General features: G+C 42.8%; 3 protein-coding genes across 7 annotated transcripts in view; 2 read left to right on the top strand and 1 right to left on the bottom strand.

The window, feature by feature from the left end:
• Window positions 1-9,700, top strand: part of NLK (nemo like kinase) — a 118,058-nt gene extending 108,358 nt beyond the window's left edge. Inside the window, exons 10-12 of one of the 3 annotated variants that reach the window (XR_012155435.1) lie at window positions 493-586; window positions 1,130-1,256; window positions 9,620-9,700. Coding sequence is in view for 2 of the 3 variants with exons in the window: in XM_073315701.1 (XP_073171802.1) it covers window positions 493-586; window positions 1,130-1,184 (149 nt within the window). In the remaining variant the exon portion in view is untranslated. Of the gene's footprint in view, window positions 1-492; window positions 593-1,129; window positions 2,853-9,619 lie in introns of those variants that run through there. The other 2 variants (XM_073315702.1, XM_073315701.1) reach the window with 2 other exon arrangements.
• On the top strand, window positions 7,522-12,017 carry TMEM97 (transmembrane protein 97). The gene is made up of 3 exons (XM_073315703.1): window positions 7,522-7,738; window positions 9,620-9,764; window positions 10,600-12,017. The coding sequence occupies exons 1-3, from the start codon at window positions 7,616-7,618 to the stop codon at window positions 10,848-10,850; spliced, it is 519 nt and encodes a 172-aa protein (XP_073171804.1). The 5' UTR covers window positions 7,522-7,615; the 3' UTR covers window positions 10,851-12,017.
• A 1,605-nt stretch (window positions 12,018-13,622) lies between these two features.
• Window positions 13,623-18,939, bottom strand: IFT20 (intraflagellar transport 20). Of its 3 annotated transcripts, none has more exons than XM_073315704.1 (5): window positions 18,855-18,939; window positions 17,186-17,346; window positions 15,813-15,898; window positions 14,251-14,354; window positions 13,623-14,071 (listed from the first exon to the last, which is right to left on the bottom strand). In XM_073315704.1, exons 2-5 carry the CDS (start codon window positions 17,310-17,312, stop codon window positions 13,990-13,992), a joined length of 399 nt encoding a protein of 132 aa, XP_073171805.1. In that variant the 5' UTR covers window positions 17,313-17,346; window positions 18,855-18,939; the 3' UTR covers window positions 13,623-13,989. The 3 variants fall into 3 exon arrangements, with proteins under 3 accessions (XP_073171805.1, XP_073171806.1, XP_073171807.1); XM_073315705.1 differs by having other exon boundaries at window positions 17,186-17,349; window positions 18,855-18,923; XM_073315706.1 differs by lacking the exons at window positions 13,623-14,071; window positions 14,251-14,354 and adding an exon at window positions 14,807-14,935.
• Window positions 18,940-19,562: the final 623 nt, after the last annotated feature.

Raw genomic sequence — 19,562 nt, forward strand, 5'->3', positions numbered from 1 at the left:
CAGACTGGACTGATCAGCGAATCTGGATGCAGAAGTTTCTCATTTCGGCTCTTTATATACTAATAAAGTGTAGTAGGTATGAGGGTTGTGTTCTCCATGCTTGCAACGCTGGTTACCGCTATTGAGAGTTTTAGGCACTTCAAGAAATTGCCCTTTTACATTTTCATATTCAATCCATAGTCCGTCATCACTTAGTGTTTTAGTGGGGGATGGGTATTTATTTTATTTACTTTATTTCTATATATATATATATATATATATATATATATATATATATATATATATATGAAAGTACCGTGGGCATTTGTGGTATTTAGTAGGATACATCACACTGATGATGGGAAAACTGCGTGGCTTATTTTCCACTCTTGTCCCCAATAATCTTATTGTGTATACTTTCACCCAAAAAACCCCATCTTTGCTTCTACTCTGCATTGCATCTAATCAAAGCAAAAAGTGCTAACCTAATGGTGTCAATTGTTTCTTGTACAGAAATAATTCATCAATTCATTTTGGAACAGCAGAAAGGAAACAGAGTACCTCTCTGCATCAACCCTCAGTCTGCTGCTTTTAAGAGCTTTATTAGGTAACTGTATGTAATCACATCTGATATTAATTCACATTTCTTAGTTGTACAGCATTTTTGATACATTTGAAATGTTTTTAAATTTTGAATTAAGGGGAGTGGGGAAACTTTCCATATAACTGTCTTCTGCTAAGAATGGTATAAACATTTATGATTAAACTTAAAGGTACTTTTATTTAGGTGATGCTGAACTTCAGTAAAACATGTAGAAAGTTCAAGTAATAGATCATCTGTTTGTGAACAGATAAGTGTGACAGCATGTAAAGTGTAAAATTGAGAGATTTGTGTACGCAGTAGAGATTCTGATTTTAAAATTGCACTGCAAAAAAAGACAAATAAAATGATGAATGGAGAATCATTATGAAAATGAGCAATTAAGGATAATGACGAAAATGTATGCTTAAATATTTTAATGTAAAAGGTTATTGATCTGAGTTTTAGAGATAAATGTTGGTGTTACCAATCAAACCTTAAGTTTCTTGTGCTGCTTGTCTGTTACCCATTGTTAATGAACACTGATTTTCTGTTTTTGTTATATTCTAGTTCCACTGTTGCTCAGCCATCTGAGATGCCGCCATCTCCACTGGTTTGGGAATAAAAGTAGAAGATGATATACTACTGAAGATGTAATGTAGCTTTCCACTGGAGTCTGGGATTTGCAATTCTGGAGGTTAATCATGCTTGTACTGTAATTTTACTAATGAAGTTTTAAATTAACAACCACTACTTGTATGATACAAATAATATTTAGAGATGTACTAGACTTTTAATCTTGTAAAGTGGTTGTGCTTTTAGAAGAAAATATTTTACCCAGAGTTGCACATGTTTTATGAATTCTGGCGCAGCTGTGATGGCTCAGCTCGGAACAAACAGAGAATTGAACCAAATTTGGGGAGGTTGTTTTTTGTTTTGATTTTTTTAATTGAAGTGAGATTGTAAAAAGGATAGACATACATTTTGATATTGAGCCATTCCTGAAGATTTGGGGTTTTCTAAAATTAAGGAATACGGAGAACTTGATTGCGACCAATCGTGAAGTCACATCAGATGACCGTGACCAGACTATGAATGGACATGTCACCTGATGATCAAATCCTATAAATAGCTTCTCACTAGAGCTGTGATGGTAATGTGTGCTGTTCTAAAATCAAATGTTGTGAGTAGAGAGAATGAGTTTGTGACTAGGAGAGAATAAACTTCTGTTTCCTTACCCAGTATAAATATATATATATATATTTAATCTATTTTTATTAGAAGTTTTTCTGCTCTTTCTTACATAAAACCCCCAAGCATGCATCTTCTATGTGTGTAAATAATTCCATTTATGGGCTAATTTCAAAGAATCCTGACATCATTGCTGTATAGAGAGAAACTAGCTTGCACATTTTAGGTCTGTGAAATTTTGTGAGAATTTTTTCCTGCACTGGACAGTTGAGAAAAAAAAGGAAAGAGAGAAAGAAAAGGAAAAAAAAAAAACAGCACATAGGGAATTATGTTAATTGTGTTTGTGTCTTTAGGCAAAACTGTGGAAGTCTTGAAATGTCACAGTAGTAAATAACTTTTATTTCTTTTTGGCTAATTCTTTTTTCTGTTGGAACACTGAATTATTCTGTGCATATGTATATATGAACACAAATTGAAGGCCTCTACCTCCTGGAGTATACAACTTGGTTTGTTTACCTCCACATGATTATTATTTTTTTTTTAGTTCAGTGTGGAGACTTGAAACTTGAATGTCCCTTCCAACTTTTATATTTAAAACAAGACAAGAAAATTGAAGACTGTTTTTCACCTGTACAAAGAAATACTAATGGATGGTCTTAAATTTTGAGCATTGGTCTGGGGAAAAACCTTGGTGTTTGTTATGGACAATTAACTGTTAAAGTTATTGTAAGTTATCTGTATTTAGCAGAGTATTTTCAACAAGAGTGATCTGAGCTGAAATTGGAGACTATTAGTAAGTTATGTTTGGAAGTTTTAACTTCAATGAAGTAATTATTTGCTGTGAAAGAAACAAACATTGAATTACTAAACAAAGATGGTGCAATATCTTTGTTTTTTATGAGGCTCTTGAGAATAAAACCAACTGAAACATTTCAATTCTCTTGAATGAGAAACGTGTTTAATTAAAAGAGCCCAGGAAGACACTGGTATGAAAGGTAAAATCTCAGAGGTTGGACAGTTAATGTGGCACACTTGCTGGTCACTTTGTAAAATGTAGATTTGAAGTACAGTGGTGAAAACATTAAATGTGACATTTGAAAAAGTGGTGTTATCCTTTCATTTCCTGACTCATTCCACCTCCCCCAAAAAAGTTGGCTAGCTTTTCAGTTATTCTAAACTTGATTTAATGCTGTCTGAAATAGTTTAAAGTGAGAAGACTTTAAAGCATCTTGATTTGGAGGGGGTTGTTTAGTTGATTTACTTTTTATGAAGCATCCAGTTATTCTAATTATTTTTTGAACCTTATTGCAACGCTAGATCATGGATGAAGCTGAGAACCACAGGTTAACAGAAGATAAATAAGAAATTGGTTTACACTTAGATGGGCGGGAATAAAGATATGCACTCAAGGATGGTTGGTCCTACTTTCTTTTTTCTTTGTTTGCAGAATCCACGTAATTCTTTCAAAGTGAAAGCTTTAATGGATTTTCTAAACAACTAATGTACGTAGCCCAGTATTCAGCAGTGCTGCATTAACAAACCAGAATGGAAAGCAGTCCACACATTTCATGGTTATGAAACTTTCAAAGAATCAAGCAAGTAACTTAGATAGATACGGCTGCTAGAACCCATAAGAAATAGAATAGTCTTATAGATGGGGAAGGATGGTGTCATGGCCTGAATGTAAGACTAGGAGTCAGAAGATCTTGAGTTATGTTCCCCGCTCTGACATGGGCTTCCTCAGTGACTTCAGGCAATTCATGTAACCTCTCTGCCTCAATTTCTTCGTATTATGATGAGCTAAATTTCAACATCAAGTTGGTGGTGGTGGTCACATTTCTGTTTCATGTATGGATATCACTAAACTGGTGTCAGTTAATTTATTTGGTACGTCTTTTGTTTAGCCAGCACTACTCACTCAATTCTGCTTCAGCGTAGGTCTTCCGTTTTTCCTGAATCTGGTTATTTTAAATGCAGATATGAAATGGATTGCTGCTAGAACTGCTCTCTTCTTAAATACGTAGTGTTGTAAAGGGTTTACTTCATAATGTTATGAATCGTAATGTTCACACTGTGCATCAGTACAAAGCCTGTTGGAGCTAATTGCCAGAGCTTCCAGTGTGGGTCTCCTCAATAAACACACAAGGAACAAAATCGTGTTGAGATCTATATCATCTATGTATCTATATCTGCACTGGCCCAAATGTGGGACAGGCACCCTGAGGAATGAGTATGCACACACAAGGGCAAGAGTTTTTAAATGTGTGATGACTTTAACATTTTCTGTAGCCTCAGTTTCTTGGTTCTGTACATAAATTACAATTAAATGAGAGCAGCATCAGGTGCTGTATCTGTGGGACAAAAATAGTAATTCTAGGACTAAAATGCGGAGCATTTAATATATAATTAGCCATTCTGCATAGATCTTACTCTGACTACTAATTAAAAATGGGAATTTGTATTGAAATACCTCTTTGCATCCAGTAAGGCTAAAATTTAGCTTACCCGTTGACCTTGATTTTGAATTTTCTGGGCTGCATTTTAAGCAGTTTAAATTCCTGTTGTACAAGGGATTAAACAATGTTGTCACTACTGATCTATAAGCTTTTGGACTTTAGCTCATGCTAAATTTGCGCTGATTAGATTTGCACTGATAATGGGTGCAGAATTAACAAATGGGAAAAATAATTTTAAAACAACTGTCTTTTAGTTACCACAAAGATGCTACTTGACAAATACACTGCATAGGATGCAAAAAGAAAAGGAGTACTTGTGGCACCTTAGAGACTAACCAATTTATTCGAGCATAAGCTTTAGCTCACGAAAGCTTATGCTCAAATAAATTGGTTAGTCTCTAAGGTGCCACAAGTACTCCTTTTCTTTTTGCGAATACAGACTAACACGGCTGTTACTCTGAAAACTGCATAGGATGGTTTCCTGAGGGCAAGAAGGGAGAAAACAAGGGCAGGAAAAGATGCAAAAATGGACATAAATATTGGAAGCACTATGCTCACAATACACAGACAACCAGCAGGTACTTTGGTTGAAAGCAAGCCTATGGCAGAGAATAGTATTGAAGAGACAAGATCAACTGTGTAGGAGTCGATTACTAGTATCCACCGCCTAATGGATCATGAAATATCATTGGCTGGCTGCATACTGATTGGCTTAGAGAACAAAGCTATTCTCTTCTTCAGCCAATGATAAGCTCGTCCACAAAACTAGTTTTCAAAAAGAAACTACATTTCTGAACTGGCTTTTTGAATTAACTGCTGAGGTTTTTTAGGGGCTGGCCCATAACCATTTTGTATAATTTACTACGTTGTGATTTAGTCATTATTTCTACATGTACTAGTTGCATTATATTGGCTTATTGGCTAATCCAGTAGGTTTAGTAGGTTCTGGGTATGTATTTGCAAATTACACATAAGTGTATATTTTTCATAGCTTGCTTTTCATAGCCTGGAAAAGAGATGACTAAGGTGTGATGTGATAGAAGTCTATAAAATCATGAAAATGTGGAGAAAGTGAATTACCCAGTCACATAACACAAGAACCAGCGGTTAGCCAATGAAATTTATAGGCAACAGGTTTAAAACAAACAAAAGGAAGTATTTCTTCACACGATGCACAGTCAACCTGTGGAACTCATTGCCAGGGGATGTTATGAAAGCAAAACTACAACTGGTTTCAAAAAAGAATTGGGTAAGTTCTTGGAGAATAGGTCTATCAATGACTATTAGCCAAGATAGTCATGGATGCAACCCCATGCTCTGGGTGTCCTAAGCCTCTAACTGTCAGAAACTGGGAGTGGATGACAGGGGGTGGATAACTCAATAATTGCCATGTTCTGCTTATTCCCTCTAAAGCACCTGGCATTGGCCAGTCGGAAGACAGGATACTTGGCTAGATGGACCGTTAGTCTGACCCAGTTTTGCCGTTCTTATATAATGACTGCACTTTCTTTATTTGCATCAACAACTTGGCTTAATTTGAATGTTTGAGTTCAACTGCATTTAAATCTCCAACACCATTAAAGAATTTAGTCTTCTGAGGTGGAGATGGGCTGGGATCTTCCCAAACTGAGACAGCAGCTTGAATACACAAGCAGAGACTAAAATTGACATATAATGCTTATTGCTTGGTCTTCAGTGCCCCTGACCAGGTATGAACCTCTCTCTCCACACACAGGAGGACCCGGTCCCTTGCATTAACGAATGTTGTGTGTGGGAGACTATACAGTACACTTGGTCATAAGTTACAATTAGGTTAGTATTGATTATAAATCAGACAGCACTAGAATGAAATCTTGGTCCTATTGACCTCACTGGAGCCAGTATTTCACCCTATATGAGCCTGATCCTTAGTTGATGTAAATCAGTATAGTTCCATGAAGACATACCAGCAAAAGAGGACATGGTCCAATGTAGCATTTGAACAGGGAGAAAATGTTTAAAATTTAGACCCCCTAAAAGTTAAGGGCTTTCCAGTAGAAATATTGGCACAACTTCAGGTAGACAACGCCACCAGAGCATAAAGCAAGTGTGTCCAAATCTAGTATCCCATTTGAACTGCCAACAGGATTTGAATTTTCAATAAATATTAAAACCAGTTGTTCAATCCATTGTGTAGAGACTTTCCCAGTCTTACTCCCTTACACTTTATATTTCTTGTAGTAGTAGAATATCTTAAGATCCTTGAAACGCACCTGTTCTTCAATTCTCTGTTTATATGATAACTCTTTGCTGTCAGCTGTCACTTCCTTGTGAAAAGCCTGTATCTGGCACCGGTGTCGATCAGGTAGTATTTCTATTCTGGAAAGCTTTGTTTCCTATCTGTATTAAGGGAAGATGTGTACAACCACTGCACAATAATAACCTGATACATAAACTGGATCTTTAAGTAGTCAGTTTCCAGTTCAGGAAGGGAATAAGCCTGGCTCAGTGATTTGAAGTAAACCTATTAATAGGTTTAAAAAAGCTCACTTATGTTTGAGACAGGAACACAACCTGCTACTGGGAAGTGCGTCGGTACTAACACAGAAACTCCTGCTTCATCTAGCGTGAGGGTTGAGATCTTCAGAGTACTCTTGGGACATTTAGCCACATTCTCCCCTCTTACTCCTGGGATCTTGCCAAAGCCCGTCAGCCTGCTGAAAATTTGTATCCAGGAGGAAGTTAACTAATGGGACAGCCAGAAAGCGTTAGCTTTGTTAGTGATTGGACTCGGCCGGGGGCCTGGTAAAAGTAAAGAAATGAACATGAGCAAGAGTATACGAGCATCTTCTCGAAACGACTTGTGATTCTTCCGCTGACCAGAAATTCTTCTCTGCTGGGTGCTTTTGAAAATCTCACCCCTAAGCTACTTCACTGCACAGGTCCCATTGAAAGTCAGTGGTACTTATTCTCCTGAGTCCCTTTTGGGAATCCATAATAGTGTAAATGTGCACACAGAGGACTTCTGACCCCCTGCTTCAAAGGCAACCTACTAAATCCTGTGCTGGGTGGCGGGACGAGGCCTTGAATACAATCTAATTTGTTGAGCCGAGCTCTAAAGAGCGAACCCATGCTTTCTTTTTTTCCTCACCAAGCTATGAAAACGGTTTTAAGCCTTTAAAATAGGTTGTAACGCAAATCTAGTAAGGCCGCCTCCTGTTGAGTCGAATGGAATCTTCCTTCAGGGAAGGCACCAACCGCAGAGGTGTTTTGCCTTCAGCCAGATGGGTAGCCCTTTAAATTGTGAGTTGTCCCAGCAGGAAACCAAGCCTCCTGAGAGTGCAGCCAATGGGAGCAGGAGAAAGCTGTGGTCTGTTGTGTCTGTTGCTTACCAGCTGACTTCCTGCTGCTGCACTGCCCCAGGGAAGGGATGGCTGCTGTTACTGGCTTGCTGGAGTGGGTTTTTGCCCTGTACTTCCTCACTCACATTCCCATCACTTTACTGATAGACCTGCAAGCGCTTGTACCTGGGGCTGGCATCCACCCGCAGAGTGTAAGTAGCTGCCAGGACTCTCTCAACGACATGGTGATTTGTGTGTGTTTGCAGCTCAGTGCAAAATCAGTCGGGACTGTCTGAGACAAGGGTTTGGGGGAGAATTGATTCTGTGCAAAGGGTTTGAATAGCAATGACTTTGTGCCTAGCAGTTGGCTTGAAAACCCTGATCTTTGAGAAAAGGCTCAGCTCTCCTTCTGCAGTGTTAATGAGTCAAATTCACTAGAAGAAAAGGAGGACTAGTGGCACCTTAGAGACTCACCAATTTATTTGAGCATAAGCTTTCGTGAGCTACAGCTAATTTTACAGCCCTACGATGAGTCAGTTTTTTGCAATACCACTTAGCTTTTACATAGTATTAAGTATGAATATGGATAGTATGTCTTTTGCCAAGCTCATTAGTCTGGGGTCACTAGGATAAATTTCACTTGGATTAGTTCACGAGGGCACAAATCAACTGGCTTCCAAAATTGTTCAAAGGATCAAATGAAATCTGTGCAAGCTTCCTCTGCCAATTAGATCTACACAGTAAGTCAGACAAAAGCAAAAAACCTCCTTGCTAAAATCTCTCCTACTTTTATCTTCCCAGCATGCTAAGCTATTGCAGAAGTCTAACCTAACCAGCCTAGAAATACCTGAATATCTGCTTGACAGGAGATTTCTTTTGCATATGGAAAGCACTATGTGTTTGTCTTGTCTTTTTAAAAGCCGAATACAGTCTGAAAGAGAGACTGGAAGAGTTCAGGGCACAGTACAGTTGTTCATTGAGTGACTTATGCAACACTGACCTCATGATTTTGTTTTCTGTGCAAAACCCCACCATGAATGTGAGAGAGGCAGAGATAACTGGTTCCCAAAATATGACCAATCGAGGTACAATGCGAGTTATTTATAGATCTTCATTTTTTGTCACCAGGGTTTGATCTGTATGATAGAAAACTGTAAATATAATCTGTATCCAGCAATATTAGACGGGGACTTGAGGTCATTAGCTCAGGCAGTTTAACTGTTGATTATTACTTGAATGAATCAGGAGGCTTCTTCTATTTTAGAAGCCATATTTAAATTAAAAATTAACTAGCAAATCTCAATAGACTTTCAACCAAAGGCCACCTAACGAAACCACATTTTACATTTATTTGTCTGTCATTCAGACTAATTTGACATTTAGCTCATTGCACTGTCAGCTTGGACAAAAACCTTTTTAGAGGACTGTTTAAACACCATGGGCCAGCTGTATGAAGGTATTTAGATGCCTAAAGATGCAGATAGGGGCCTAGTGGGAATTACAAAAGCACCTAAGTGAATTAGGCATTGAACTCCTCTTGTTTATAGTGCCTAGGAACCCAGTGGTCGACTAGGGGTGCTGTACAAACATAGTCACTTTTGTAAATTCCACTAGGCACCTGTCTGCCTCTTGGAGGGCCTAAATACCATTGTAAATCTGGCCCCACGTGTCCTCACAGTGGCAGGGCCAAGAAGAGTGGAATTCTAGGATCTTTCCTCTCTCCACGAAACCTGGCTTGCTCCCTACGTGTAAAAAGGGATCCGGAGTGGTCTGTGGCTGCTCACGTCTGAAGCACCAGGCTCTGTGTAAGGTTGTAATAACCCCGAGAACATGTGGAATAAAATGCCGCAGAGTCGAATGTCTGCGTACAGAGCGTTTTCGCCACTTCGAGAGGCTTTTGCAGCGTAATTCCCATTAAGACTAATAGCTGCACAGCGGAAGCCTTGTGTGTCAAGATGAGACTGTATCTTTAAAAAGGTTTTGTGCGCTGTAATGATGGCTCCATTTAATGGGTCACGTAAAATGCCTTGTTGTTTCTCATTGCAGCTAACGCTAAGCGTGTTAAACTGTTGTGTTTTTTTTTTTTTCTTAAGCTGACGGAGTTGTTAAAATGGTACGCAGTTACCTTTAAAGATCCCATGATGCTGGAGCCCCCTGCATGGTTTAAGTCGTTTGTATATTGTGAAGCCTTCTTACAAATGCCTTTCTTTCCCATTGCAGCGTATGCATTCTTAAAAGGTTGGTACAGAAAGAATGAAAGAACAATATTGGGCATGCAGTCTTGTTGCAGATATTAATTTTAAGGGGTAGAGAAAGCTTGTTCTGTACATTTAAGCCATTACAAATGCATCAAGTGGGGGGGGGGGTTCCTGTTTTTTCACTAGGAGTTTTGATTCAGTAAGGAGTGCGGGATAGAGCCTGTAGGAAAATAATTAAAATAAAAACAGGAAAAATTATTCTTTCGCTGATGCTTGTCAAGCCTGGCACAATACACTTCATTCCCACAACTTTATCTTAAACCAGAAATCCTAGGTTTCTAGGTAATGGGGCCCAGTGCGGAGAAAACAGCCCTGTTAGGACATGGGGCTTTTATTCCAGGCTCTGCCACGTGCTTCTTGTATGACCTTGGACGAGTCGCTTAACCCCTGTAAAATGGGTATAAGGATACTCTGCATCTACGTGATACCTGGTGGCCGACCTAAAAATATAATTCTTGAATCAAGTCTGCATGTTGGTCTTTTTTTGATGATGAAAATATTTTATCAGCTTGCTTTGAAGAGATGTCGCAGGACTCCTATCTGCATCCTGTCTTTCTAAGCTTCCAGTTGGCATGCCTTGCATTGCCACTCTTCCACCTAATAAAAACAGATTAGTTTTCCTGCTACTATATACTCTTTGCAATTGAGGCTCGTACAGTCTGGGTTAATTTTCTGTTGATACTTAACTCTCTTATAGCAGTTTTCATGAGTAGATCTCAACATGCTTTCACCCTCTTTAGTGTATTTATCCTAAGGCTGTTGAATGCTGCCCTCTTATTTCAAACAAATATTATACTTTTCTGCCTCGAATACAGGTGGCTGCAAATGGATACGGACTCCAGCAATTATCTACTCCAGTCATGTCGCTACAACTGTATTTCCTATCCTTGCACATATCCTGTTTCACGATTTCTCCGCGTCCAAGCATCAGGGTCCAGAGACACAGCAGGAACGCCTTGCTCTCTTAGCCATCTATGTGCCATATTTGCTGATTCCAGTTCTGATCCTATTTACCATGTTGTACAGCCCCCAATACAACCAGGTGGAGAAAAGGAAAAAGAACTAGTGGGGAATCGAAACAGCCTAAACATCTAGCCCCATCTGTTCTCTGAATTTAGTCCGTCCAGGTCCTGTGGGATAAGTGCCCATCTAGTGCAGTCTGCTGCCCCAATTCACACCGGTATGAGTCCCAAATAATGAGTCCCCATTGAATTGGCTGGAAGTCCCTGCTCTTCCCAAAACAAGTAGCCATTCCCCCTGCTGCTGTGGCTAGAGGGACCTAACTTCTCTGGGGCTGGCAAACAGGTGTTTTTCATCAGTGCGAACAAAACAAAGAAGTAAAGCCTTTGACGTACAATACTGAAACGAGAGCATTGCCCTTGTGTTCTGCCTCCCTTTCAGCTGCTCTCCTCTCATGGTAAATATACCTGTGTGAGAAACCACGGATCCCCTGTCTGTTTAAAAATAAGACACACCAGAGGCTGCATAATTGTGCAGTGTTATGACTTAATTAACTACAGGCAGCTGGAGAGCAGAGAGAGTTTGTGAGGGAGGAGGGTGTTATTCTGTATCATTTTTATTAGACATAAAAACAGGGTCTGGTTCTGCCCTCAGATACATATGCACGCTCCCATTGGCTTAGGTATGGCAGGGGGAAGAAACTGGCCCATGAAAGTTAAGAGGCTGATGGAATATATGTTAATGCAACCACATCACCTAGTTGTGTAAGTCTTAAGATTTCATAACTTTGAACTTGTGAGCCAAAACTCTTGCCACTTTGTTATGTATGTTTGATTTTGTGCCTGGCCACGTTGAATCCAAGCCCTCAAGCACCCCCTTATATACCATTGCCTACCGTCTGGAATGACACTATGATCCTTTTTTAAAGAGTCTGCATGTGCCAGCTCCATTTTTGATTATGGACTCGAATCACCAGTTCGAGTAGATTTCAAGACCTGCCTGATTTCTGAATGCTAAAATGTAACTTACTTTGACATACATCTGCTTTTTTGTATAGCACCTTTCTTCCCAAAGGGCCCTAAAGTCTTTTCCTAATTGTGTGTGAGCAGGGATCATTTCACCCGCTTCTGACCTGCAGCATCCCTCCCAGCAGTCCTGGGTTTTGTGGGGCTAGCCTGCTTTGACCCCAAGCCCATCTCAGTTGAAGTGAACATTTCCCCCATTCAGGACTGCCTGGGGAGGGGCAGGTTTCAGAGTAACAGCCGTGTTTGTCTGTATTCGCAAAAAGAAAAGGAGGACTTGTGGCACCTTAGAGACTAACCAATTTATTTGAGCATAAGCTTTTGTGAGCTACAGCTCACTTCATCAGTTTGCCCTGGGCCCCCCATTTGAGAGGGCCCCCAAACCTAGTGGTGGTGTGACCTGGTGCAGGGCATTGCAGCGTGACTTAGGTTTGGCCTGTCCCCCACCTTTCATTTCCATCTACGGAGGGGCAGATGGGCCAAACCTGAGTGGCACTGCATCCTCCTTTTCGCCACTTGAAATGCTGAGGTAAGCTGCAGCCGCACCTGGGATGAAATGCACAAATGCAGCCTAGTTTGACACAGACTGACAAGCGGGCTGGTCTTCTGTTCCAAATCTCTTCCAAAAGGTTGAGCATTAGCCTCGAAATGGTGGTAACATCAGTTGTTCATGACGTCAAGGACTATTCTGTCAGCCACGTGCCAGGGTCTAAATTACAAAGGCCGACAGTTTCATGCCTGGTTGCCTAAAGGTAGGTGTACAACTCCACATCTAAGCACTTAATAAGCAGCCTGACTTCCGTGTCGGGTGCTGAGCACCTGCAACTTCTGTTGACCCTAACACAGAGGTGGGCAAGCTACGGCCCGTGGGACCATCCTGCCCGTCCCCTGAGTTCCCGGCCAGAGAGGCTAGCGCCTGGCCCGTCCCCTCCCCTGCAGCCTCAGCGTGATGTGATGCCAATGCTCTGGCCCACTGCTCCTGCCGGGCAGGGCAGGGCCATGGTGTGGCTGCAAGCTTCTGCCACTCTGAGGGGCGTGGTAAGGAGGCGGAGAGTCGGATAAGGGGCAGAGGGGGAGTCAAGGGACAGGGTGCAGAGGATGGTTGAATGGAGTGGAGGTTCAGGGGCAGGGTGGTCAGGAGACAGGGAGCAGGGGGGTTGGATGGGTAGGGAGTTCTGAGGGGGGCAGTCATGGGGTGGGAAGTAGGTCGGGCCAGGCTGTTCGGGGAAGCACAGTTTTCCCTACCCCGTCCTCCATAAAGTTTCACAACTCGGATGTGGCCGTTGGGCCAAAAAGTTCACCCATCCCTGCCTTAACAGGATTTGTGGGTGCTCAGCTCTTCTGGAAATCAGGCCATTCTAACTCGTATCTAAATGTTGCTTTTGGAACCTAGCTTTAGGCATCCATTGTCTAAATCTGTTTACCGTTAACGTCTGCTCATGCCGCAAAGACTTCAGGCTGGCAGCTTAGAGCACTGTTAAAAATTCCCAGGAACCTGTTGTTCTGAATGTGAGTCTGTGAGCCTCAGGCATAATCTGTCTTGAATTCTGCTGTATGTTTTCCAGTTTGGGATTGTCATGGGTGGGTTCGGTTAGTCACAAACTTGCCTTTGTGTGTATTTTTTTTTTTTACTGGACAGCAATTCTCTTCTGTCAGTCCAAATATAAACAAGCTATTGGTCCTTCTTAATAATGTTGTATTTTGTGACTGTAGACATGAAAAGCTGTATTCGGTAAACTATTCATGTGACACTCCAGTGAACTAGTTAAATCTAAGGAAAATAGTCTCTTAATTATACAAATAACACGAGCAGCTGCTTCTTGGCAGGTCCAAAACAAATCTGAAAATAAAGCAACTTCTAAAAACAATAATTTATTTCCTGATCTCAGAAAGTATAGTAAACAAACAAACAAAGGAGCCATGTAATATAGCAACAGTAGTGTCCATTCGAAGATTAAATGAATTCAAACTACGGGGACCGTACAAATTTTTTAAAAACAAGAGACAGGTTAGAACTCTTCTTATTTACACATCTGCGGAAAACCCCTCCTTTCTGCCATTTTCATGTAAGTTCACAGAGTGACGTTAAACTCATTTTTTGTTTTGCCCTTACCCACGCTGCTTTGCTCACTGGTACACAATACAAAACTGCACATTTGAGAACCATCAGGATACTGGAAAGGTACAAGTTTGCCAAGTCCGCTGATGTTGGTCTTAAATCCTTTATTTCTGAAAAATGAATTGGTCAATGAATTCATTCTGGTCAGCTTCTATTTTACACAGGGTCTCATACTCTACTCGGTATCTGAAAGAGATAGAGAGAATGGTTACAACCTGTACTTAGAGTTTAAATATTGGGGCTGAATTTCTAGTCCACAAAACTAGTGATATTAATAAAGTTAGTAACATAACAAATGTGACTCTGTCCTTTTAAAATATTAAACCAAACTGCTGGTTGTGGCTTCATGTAACATCTTAGCTTACCTTTCCAACTGCATTTTCTTCTCGGTTATTAAAGCCTGAAGCTGCTGCTGCTGAGCCTCTCTTTGCTTCGCTATAGACTTTAGCAAGTTTCGGGCACCAATTGCCTATGGAAACAAGACTGGCTTTTAGTAACAGAGCTGTATCACCGTTTACCACTGTCATTTCTAACAAATTTTGTATAATTTCTAACAAGGGAACTTTCCAAGTCGTTTTAATAATTAGACTTCAGGAATATCGTATCTTTGTAGAGTTTCCCTTCAAATATTCACTACTCTGACCCAGGTTAGTAACCTGCACAAGGTCACAGGAGTGCCAAAGGCAAAGCCAGGTCTAGAAATATTACTTGACCACTGGATTGATTGGGGCAAGGGAGGGACAGGTAAGCTCAGAATTAACCATTAGTTCTGAACTTTTTCCAATATAAGTAAGTTTGTGGGACTTTTTTTTTCTAAAAAAAAACACCAAATGTCCAAGCTTGTTTCTAGACTGACCTATAAAAAAGATCTTAGTGGTACGTATTTCTACATGTACATCAACAAGAACATTCACAAAAGTAAAAGCTCTTTGTTTTCTAATCAGCCGCTTCCTTCGGCCAGGTGCATTCGGTGATGGCACTGCCCATGGCGACACATCAAAAGCCGACGCTTAATGGCCCACGCACTCAATTTTGGCCCCACTGAATGAACTGGTGGAAGGAAAATACTGATTAGAAAGACAGAATCTGTTGTTTACATGCAAATATAATAAGCTGCAGGGCTGGGAAAAAACAAACACCTGGATGATATGACACTTTAATGAGCTTGCTTGTTTGTGTGCCACTGGCTAGTACTAGTCCTTTAAACCCTTGGTAACAGACAACTATGATAATCCAAAGACAGGTGTTAACTGCTCTACCACCGAAAAGATCCTTAAAACAATCTCAGGTTTCAGAGTAACAGCCGTGTTAGTCTGTATTTGCAAAAAGAAAGGGAGTACTTGTGGCACCTGAGACACTAACCAATTTATTTGAGCATAAGCTTTCGTGAGCTACAGCTCACTTCATCGGATGCATACTGTGGAAAGTATAGAAGATCAAATAAACTGGTTAGTCTCTAAGATTCCACAAGTACTCCTTTTCTTTTTGCGAATACAGACTAACACGGCTGTTACTCTGAAACCTATGATAATCAAGTTGGGCTATTATACTTGATTATCATACACATTAAGGAGAGTGATCACTTCAGATAAGCTATTACCAGCAGGAGAGTGGGGTGGGGGGAGAGAAAACCTTTTGTAGTGGTAAACACCTATTTTTTCATGCTTTGTGTGTATAAAAGATCTTCTACACTTTCCACAGTATGCATCCGATGAAGTGAGCTGTAGCTCACGAAAGCTTATGCTCAAATAAATTGGTTAGTCTCTTTAAGGTGCCACAAGTACTCCTTTTCTTTTTGCTAAAACAATCTGGATCATACATTATACATAGATCATATTGCTTAGATCGTACGGTAGGTAGGGCAGGGGCTGTCTGTGTATCGTAAAGGACAGAGCACTTCATGGGCCAATAATTAAATGTACAGTACCTTCATCTTCTCATTTTCAGCTGCTTTTGCTAGTTGATCAACAAGTTCTATTAAGCTACCCACTATTTTCTGAAACTCTGCAATTTCTGCAAAGGGAAAAGTGGTGCAATTTAAGCTAAAAGTATTCACCGAAAGGACACAAACATTCTTTTTCTATCGCATTTGCGTGCTTTTTAGCCTGGATTTCTTAATGTTTCATAGTCTTAACCCTTTTTAAAATCAATTGTATTCGGCATATGTTAAGTTTAGTAGCAATGAAGATCTTAAACTAAAGACGAAGAGGAAAATATAATGAAAGGCCATTAAGCATTGATGAGGTTCGGAGTTCTTGTCTCCTACTAGGACATCTAATCTTAGCCTGACTTGCCTATATTCTTATTGATTCAGATCTAAATTTAAAAAGAGATGCCTATACAAGGATAGGTGCCCTGACATACCAGAAAATCCCAGCAGCAAAAATAATCATTGCAAATAGAAACTCAGCCAGCCACCTACCAAAAAACCCTCCTTTCCTATATCGGAAAAAGTATTTATTACATGTGATGGAGACAGGAATTTTACAATAACAGCACATTTAATTATCAAAGTCTCTGCCTTCATTAGCTTATAACCAATGAGCACAGGTCAGACACTAAAATTCACAAGAAAGAAGTTAATCTAACACTGTAATAGCTTTTTTCCACCCGGTTAAAAAGACTGTGTTGGCTGAGAGAAGACAATGCAATAGTCTCTGCATACTCGACTCACTGCCCGTACTGACTTGTCAGCTTCAGAAAACGTTTGGAAATTGTCAAAGGTTGCGTATGGGGGAAAATATCAATATTATCAGGCGTTTCATACATAGGGTTTATTGTGGGAAGCAGCTTGGCAGGCAGAAACTGAGCTCCAGGGCCGGTTTCCTTTACAGGGAACTACTGCTGAAGAGCATGGATAGAATCACAGGTTTGGAAGGGACCTCGAGGGGTCCTCTAGTCCAGTCCCCTGATGCTGTGTGTGTAACTGTTGTGAAAAGCCAGAAGTAACAAGCTATCTGCTTATCAATTAACAAAAACACTTCTAAAAACAAAAGCAGACCCTTGGCTTAGACTCCGTGAATGCATCCTTTCTTCTTCCACTGCTCTTACTCTTTACTGGGTGCCCGTTTTCAAACAAACAATCTGATGACAAAACTAACTGAGCTGAGCTAGGGATGGACGTATGGTATTGTATCAAAATTCCATCTGTGAATGGTAACTATTTCCAGTTTTGTCATTAGATTGACTCTTTTAAAGGTAGTAAAAGGCCACCCAGCAGCAAAAGCAGTATTTAGACCTGATATTTAGTATTGCTGAGAGCTTGACCTGGGCAGAGCCAATAAAAGGGAAAGAACTTACTGTCCACAAAAGCTTTGCATTCCTCTTTGAGTTCAATTGTTTGTTGTGCAACCTCAGGGTCCAAAATTCGTAGTTTATTCAGCTCATCAAAGTGAAGACTTGCATCTCCTAGAATGCCTTTGGCCATCTCTGTCTCGCTTCAGGATACAACGCAGAATAAGCTGCTTGCATATAAAGGGAGAAAGAAGTGAACAGCATGCAAATAAGAGCATTAAATTCACAGCAGCTACCCATGGAAACGATTCATGGGATTGTGGCCAGAGAGGTAAGTGAGGAAAAACATTATTATATGATTCAAGATGTCCCTTAAAACGACCCACACAAAGGTGCAGCAATTACTAGTCCCGTCCCCGCACGGCCCCGGGACTGGCTGAACCACAACTTATTATTTGTAACAAGTAAACAAGGGTCTGTTTAAAAAAAAAAAAAAACTTTCAGTTGTAAATTTCTCAGCCACTTTCAACTCATGCTCAGAGACTCCAGAGCCAGACAGAACCTTAAAAACACAAAGTTGTATAGGTCCATCCCAATGCCCAGGAAGAATTACAGTAAGATACTCTTCACTTGAGCCCCGGCAGCTGGTTGATTACAGGGGACATGGGGGAAACTGGACCATGATGCAATGAGAAACAGCAGCTGGGCCCTGGCTCTCCCAAAGCTGCTTCTCTCCCTGGAGTGGGAGTTTGAGCCAGGCCAACAATCAGCACTTAATCCATCCTTGTGCCACCTTATGACAAGAAGCTGATGTCTCAAGGGCTGGAAGTCTCTAGGATACGTGTGTGATGAATTGATCCCTGCATGGCAGAGGTTGAGACTCTGAGCAGAACCTGGTGCCTTTAGGAGTAGAGGAGCCATCACAAGTTGACAGAGCAAGGCCAAGAAATGTTCCTGAGTGCAATGCAGTAACTGAGAGCCTGCCAGGGGAATGCGCCCCAAGGCAGAACTTCACTTTCTAACTACCTCCACATGCCAGCTCACCTCCAGCCTTCCTCCTCAGGGGGCAGACCTCCTGCCCCAACATTAGACTTTCCAGGGAGGGTTGGGAATCTTGAAGAAAACATCAGAGGCAGTGCTCCCCCCCCCCCGTCTCCGCCAATGATTTTCTGCAATTCTCCCACCCTTGGTCTCACCCAGGTGCAGCTCCCGCCCCACAGCAATGATGATCAAGCTCCTGTCAACCCTGTGGTCTGCTGTGCCTAGGGCTGAGATGGCTGGTTGGGGGCTGACTGTCCCAGACCACGTTGAAGAGCAGCAGTGGGAGAACTGCAGAAAGCTCTTGGGGAAGATGCAGCCTTGGCGGGCCGCCTCCCATCCTGCTCCCCCCAACCCCAGCTCCTCAGGGAGCAGAAAGGAGGGGGGCTGTCGCAGAACAGGTTGGGACGGGGGGGGGCAGGTAGGTAGCGCAGGGGCATCAGGACTCCTGGCTTCTGTCCCCAGCTCCGCCAACGACCTGCTGCCTGACAGCTGCCAAGTCCCTGGAGCCGTGCCTCAGTTTCCCCTCTGTATCTGGGGAGGAAGCTGCTTCCCCACCTCCCGGGGCTGCTTCTGAGGCTGGCTGGGTCAGGGCTGGGGGAGGGCACAGACCAGGCTGTGGAGCGTCCTAACCCGTTGGAATTAGAACCCAGGCGTCCGGGAACACCTCCCCCCCCCCCCGGCCGCTGGTATTTACCTGCCAGATTCCTGCGCCCTTCCCCCGCCGCGCTCCCCCCGCCCCCCACTGCGGCCTCTGGCTGCCACGGCGACTGCCCGGGTGTCCCCCCCGCTCCCCCTCGGAACGTACCATTCGGGGGGGGGGCGGTGCATCCTGGGAGCTGTAGGCCCCACAGGGGGACAGCACGTGGCACGGGGGCGGGGCGCGCTCCGGCCGCGGGGTTCGCGGGGCCCAGCCCGGGGCCTCCTCCTGCGCCCGGCTCTCGCCCCTGCCCCACCCGGCCCCGCGCTCCGGAGCGGGCCCCGCGCGCGCTGTTCGGTGCCGGGTTTCGGCCCCCCGCGAGGGGCGGCTCCAGGCAGCGCTGGCGCGTGGGAGGCGCCCCACGGCATGCTGGGAAGCGCGGCCAGTCCGGGGGGGGGGGCGGCGGCGGCCCCCTGAGCCCCTCGCCCCGGGCACGGTCGCTCTTCAAACCGCGTGGCCAGCGCTGGCCGCGCCTGCGGGGGCGGTGCCCGCTGGGAACGGCGTTGCCGGCTGGGGGCTGTAAATCATTCAGACAGAGTGGTCCCGTCCAGGGTGGTGACCGTGTTGCATGCTGGGGGCTGTCGTCCTGTGGGGATGGTGGCCCCGTTGCATGCTGGGGGCTGTAGTCTTTCCGGGCGGGCGGCCCCGGGGCATGCTGGGGGCTGTAGTCTTTCCGGGCGGGCGGCCCCGGGGCATGCTGGGGGC

Source organism: Lepidochelys kempii, chromosome 17 (genome assembly GCF_965140265.1).
Source record: "Lepidochelys kempii isolate rLepKem1 chromosome 17, rLepKem1.hap2, whole genome shotgun sequence".
NCBI lineage: Eukaryota > Metazoa > Chordata > Testudines > Cheloniidae > Lepidochelys > Lepidochelys kempii.